General features: G+C 68.6%; 1 protein-coding gene across 1 annotated transcript; it reads right to left on the reverse strand.

Moving 5' to 3' along the window:
- Window positions 1-2,082: 2,082 nt before the first annotated feature.
- On the reverse strand, window positions 2,083-4,201 carry H696_01656 (hypothetical protein; the record flags this gene model as incomplete). Its single annotated transcript, XM_009495560.1, has 3 exons — window positions 3,972-4,201; window positions 3,655-3,847; window positions 2,083-3,551 (listed from the first exon to the last, which is right to left on the reverse strand). Exons 1-3 carry the CDS (start codon window positions 4,014-4,016, stop codon window positions 2,083-2,085), a joined length of 1,707 nt encoding a protein of 568 aa, XP_009493835.1. The 5' UTR covers window positions 4,017-4,201.
- Between the last annotated feature and the right edge of the window lie 652 nt (window positions 4,202-4,853).

A 4,853-nucleotide genomic window follows, 5' to 3' on the forward strand; every position in this document is an offset into this window, starting at 1 on the left:
GGGCGGGAGGCGCCGGCACAGACGGAAGGGGGAGCCGGCCCGGGCCAGGACCAAGGCTCCGTTGGCATTACATTCGTCCGGACTCATGGCGTCCCCCCGCCCCTTCGTCCAGGGAAATCAGCCAGCGCCCGGCCCCGGCAGACAAACCCTAAAGAGGGTTATCGCCGGTGGGAGGAGTGCCGCCGCATGAGCGGCCTCCCAGGTGTTGGCCCCGATGGAGAGGCCGATAAGCCAACGAACGGCCTTCGCGGGGGCGGTCGGGCATGTGATGGGGCCGGGTTGATCCCGAGGCGCCTGGGGACGGCCCGAGCCCCCGGAACCGGGCGCGTCGCCCCGCCGGCCGCATGGGCGGGGGCATCCCCAAGCCCAGAGGGCGGCCTCGTGTGCCGGGTGGCGGCAGCGCGCCGGGCTCCTTTTCGGCGGATGCTGCGGGGCCCTCGGAGGCGTCTGAGCACGCGATACAAGCCTGCTGCTCCGGCCGATCGCCTCCCTCTTCTGGGTCCCTCCAGGATCCCCGGGGGAAAGGCCCACGAAGGCCCGCAAACACCGGCAGGCAATCTCGCGCTTGCCGGCCGCCCTGGCGAAAGTCCCTGTCCCCCCCCGGCGCGGCCGCCCTGCCCCTGTCGACTGCACGTCGTCTGGTCCCCATGCCTGGGGAACATGGCCTCGGCCGTGGGGGCCTCTCGGGGGCGGAGTTCCCGAGGCGGGCAGATCGACCGCGGTCCCCGCACCACCGTTTGCCCAGCCAGGCGGGCGGCGCTCGTGCACGCAGGCGGGCGTGTCAGCCCCGGCTGCCTGCCTGCCTGCCAATCTGTGATCTGCCAGGCAAAAAGCCGCCCTGTTCGCCGGCGGGCGCAAGGGCACCACGGGGGATCCCGCCTGGCCGGATGGGACCCCACACCGCCTCCGCCTCCACTTGGTCGCCGGCTTGCACCGAAAGAAAAAAGCGCCCACGAAGGCCATCTCCCGGACCTACGAGCGCATCGGCAGACTCCGCCCTCCCTCGAAGCTCGGCACCTTGCTGAGGTCGCAGGGCCGGGCAAGCCCCTCTCCCGAGCATCAGCAAGACCCTCCGGTTGCGCTTCTCCTCGCCCGGAAGCCGACCCGCTTCATGGCTGTCGGTTCCTTGAGCCGGCTGGACAAAGGGCGCGGCCGCACTCCCATCTTGAGACAGCCAAGGAGGACAGCCGTCTGGGTCTCGAGCGCGTCCATCAACTGGACCCCATCCATGGGGATGGCGTCGGCTTCACCGCCATGGCCCGCCTGGCAGGCCGCCACCCCTCTCCCACCCCCAATGGGGCCCCGGAAGTTCCGGAGTACGCCATCAAGGGGGGCAGCATGACGGGTGGGCCTTATCCACGCACAGACCGCGCACAAACGACTGGCACCTCGAGCCAGCAGTCGCCGATCTTCCCACAAGATCTGCTGGCCAGGGCTCGGGCGTTCGGAGCGGCAAATGAGGTCGCCCCGGCGGGCACCCGCCGCCTTCTACACGCACTGATGAAGCCCAGCGATAAGGAGCCCATAGGGCCATGGATACCACCCCCAACTGGATCCACGGCTGGCCCTGCCGGATCGAATCGTCCGGCCCTGCCCGACCAGGCGCACACCGTCCATAGTGTCATGCGGCGCTCGGAAAGACGCCGGGGTCAGGTCTTGAATATCCCCCCCCCCCCCTGGGGCCCCCTCTCCTCGGCTGTCTCCTCCCCGCGAGCCGGGCAAACTGCTGCGGGTCGGATATTGTGTGGTTTATTATTCTTTGGGGTGTACTTCGGCGAATGCCCACCAGGAAGCGAGGGACAGCAAATAACCCGGCAGAGGGGGGGGGGGGAGCGAAATCTACTGGAGGAGGGCTGGGACCGGCCCGGCCCCCTCGGAAATCCCCGTGGATGCACGTCCTGTCGCGGGTCCCCCCCTCCCCCCCTCTCGAAGCTCCCTCAAAAGAGGGGGAGAGTGAGAGCGAGGGTGAGGGGGGGGTGCACACGCGCGGCGCGCGAGGGGGGCGAACAGGGGCAGAAAGGGATCCTGTGGCCACCACCTCTCACCTCTCCTGGCCTGGCGTCCTCTTCGGGCCGAGGGTGATCACTTGAAAAGACGCTTCTCGTAGGAGTGCAGACCGTGGACACCGCCCTCGTAGATGGCCGCACCGGTCCGGCGCTCGAAGCGCAGATCGCACGAGTAGAGCTTCTCGTGGAGCTGCTCGGTGCTGCGAACGCCAAAGTCCTGGAAGGAGTGCTGCAGCCCATCGCGCAGGTAGAAGAGCAGGTCCAGGACCGACCCCTTGTCCTTGAGGGCCCCAGAGACACCCTGAGCCACGAGGGTGCGCTTGGGGGCGGCGGCAGCGGCAGCGGCAGCGGCAGCGGCAGCGGCAGCGGCAGCGGCAGCGGCAGCAGCGTCATCATCAAGCGCATCCACCAGCACAGGGGTCGCGCCGCCGGACTTGTCGGCGGCATCCGAGAAGTACCGGCTCTTGGCATTGGAGTTGGCCTCCATGGCCTCGAGCGAGCCCATGCCGCGATAGGTCTTGACACGGACGCCCTCCGGGGTGAAGAAGAACCGCCCCGGGGCCTCGGTGGTCCCGGCCAGGAAGGACCCCATCATGGCCGACGACGCGCCCAGGGCCAGGGCCTTGGCAATGTGCCCGAGGTTGGAGATGCCGCCATCGGCGATGACCGGCACCCGGCCATTCAGGTGCCCGGCGTGGGCGCAGTGGAACACCGCCGAGCCCTGGGGCCGGCCGCATGCCAGGACCTCCTGGGTGATGCAGATCGAGCCGGACCCCATGCCCACGCGCAGGGCATCCGCCCCGGCCGCGATCAGGGCCTGGCACTGGCCGCGAGTGACCACATTCCCGGCGATGACATCCACCTGGCCGCCGGGATAGGCGGCCTTGATCCGGCGGATGAGGTCCACCTGCCAGGTGGAGTTCCCCTGCGACGAGTCGATGACCACCACCCGGATGAGCGGGGCAATGGCGACAAAGCGCTGCCAGTCCAGCTCGCGAGTGCTGATCGAGGCCCCCACCAGCAGACGCTGCCCGGCGGCCGGCTGGCCCTCCGGGTGGAGGGTGGCCAGGCGCTGGAGGAGTGCCCGCGAGAGGGCCGCCCGCAGGGTGTTCCCCGGGCCGAGGACAAACAGGTGCGTGGCGCCCTGGGCGGCGACCGACTCCCGCTGGAGGAAGAGGCCCAGGTGATCCGACCCGAGGGCCTCTTCGGCCAGGGCCAGCTCGGCCGGGACAGGCTCGAGGATGCCATCGATCGGGGCATCCTCGGCCAGGCTAGCCAGGGCCTTGGCCGGGAGGATGCCCACCAGCGGGGCGTCCACCTCGCCGGTGGGGGTCACCGGGATCCACGAGTACTGGGTGTGCTCCGGGTTGCCGAGGCGCAGCTCGCCGGCCGTCATGCCGGGGTAGGCCACCACCGGGGCAATCTCCGCGCCCCAAATGTACCGGGCCACCTCCTCGAGCATGGCCACCTGCTCGTCGATGGAGCAGTTGTGGTGAATGATGCCGATGCCGCCAGCCAGGGCCAGGGCGATGGCCATCTTGCCGCCTGAGCCCGACCACGGGCGGGGGGGCGGGGGAGGGAAGGGCGAAGCACCGGTCAGATCCTTCGGGAGATGGGTGGGCAGAGGGGCGGATGCTGCCGTGCGTACCGGTGACGGTGTCCATCGGCGAGGAGACGAACGGCGACTTGAGGGTGATGTTGCGAGTCAAGCGCGAGGAGATGTCCACCTCGGGCGCGGCGAAGTCGATGAACCCCGGCAAAACCAGGAAGTCATTGTAAGTGAGGCCGCCCTGGGCCATGAGCTCCGGGGCCGACATGCCATCCTTCATGTCGATGGAGAACTGTCAAACACAGGGGGGGGGGGACGAGGCAGAGGGAGGGAGATGAAAACCCATTAGAACGAATGGCGAGGCAGAGGGCCGAGCGGGGGAGGAGGCGAGAAGGGGCATGGACAGATATGCTCACCTGGTGGAAGTCATTCGTTTGGCTCATGGTATCGGCAATGACCATGACACTTGTGCGCGCGCGTGTGTGGGTGTGGGAGGGTGCTGTGTAGGTGGGGGCCAACAAGGTGCGAGCGAGTGATGGCTCGTATATGGATGACCGCAGGAGGGGGCGGGGGGGCAGAGGCGTCCTCGGGAGAGACACAAGGGTGCACAGTGTGGAAAGGAGGGGGCGTGGCCGGCGGGGTGTCGTGTTCGCAAAATGGCCCCTGACCGTGCACCCGGGGGCGAGCCCTTTTATAGGGAGCAAAGGCCGCACAGGAGGGCCAGGGGGAGGGAGGAAGAGGGAGGAAGAGGGAGGAAGAGGGAGGCAGTGGGGCCCGGGCACCCCCATCCTCTTTGGCCGGTGCGTATGGCTGGGTGAGCGTATCCCAACAGGGCGAGCGCGGCCGGCGTGGGTCGGGGTGCCCCGCCTCTTGGCGGTCCAAGTGTAAGATCGCCCCGAGGGGGGAGAACCAGCCACGACTAGAGGGCCCCGACAGACCCAACCAACAAGTCCGGGGGGGGGGGGGAAATAATCGCCGAAGATGTTTCTCTTTGGCCGCATGGCACCCCCACGCCCCCACGGAGGCGCGGAACGAGAGAGCATGACTGTCGTGGGGGTGGGTCCTGAAAAATCAACCGTCCGGTGGGGCTGGCCACGCGAGAAAGCGGCCCCCCTGCCGCGGGTGCAGCATGGCCGGGCTAAGACCGGCGACCTGAAACCGACTGGCAGGCGTCCGGGAGACACCGCGCCGGGGGCAAGGCTGATGTCGAGTCCGCTGGCTGGGGGGTGTCTAAAAAAAAAAGCTCGGCCCAAACACCGGAGACTAAAGTGACTCGGAGTCTACATGTTCCTCCGGGG

Source organism: Fonticula alba, assembly GCF_000388065.1.
Source record: "Fonticula alba strain ATCC 38817 unplaced genomic scaffold supercont2.2, whole genome shotgun sequence".
NCBI lineage: Eukaryota > Rotosphaerida > Fonticulaceae > Fonticula > Fonticula alba.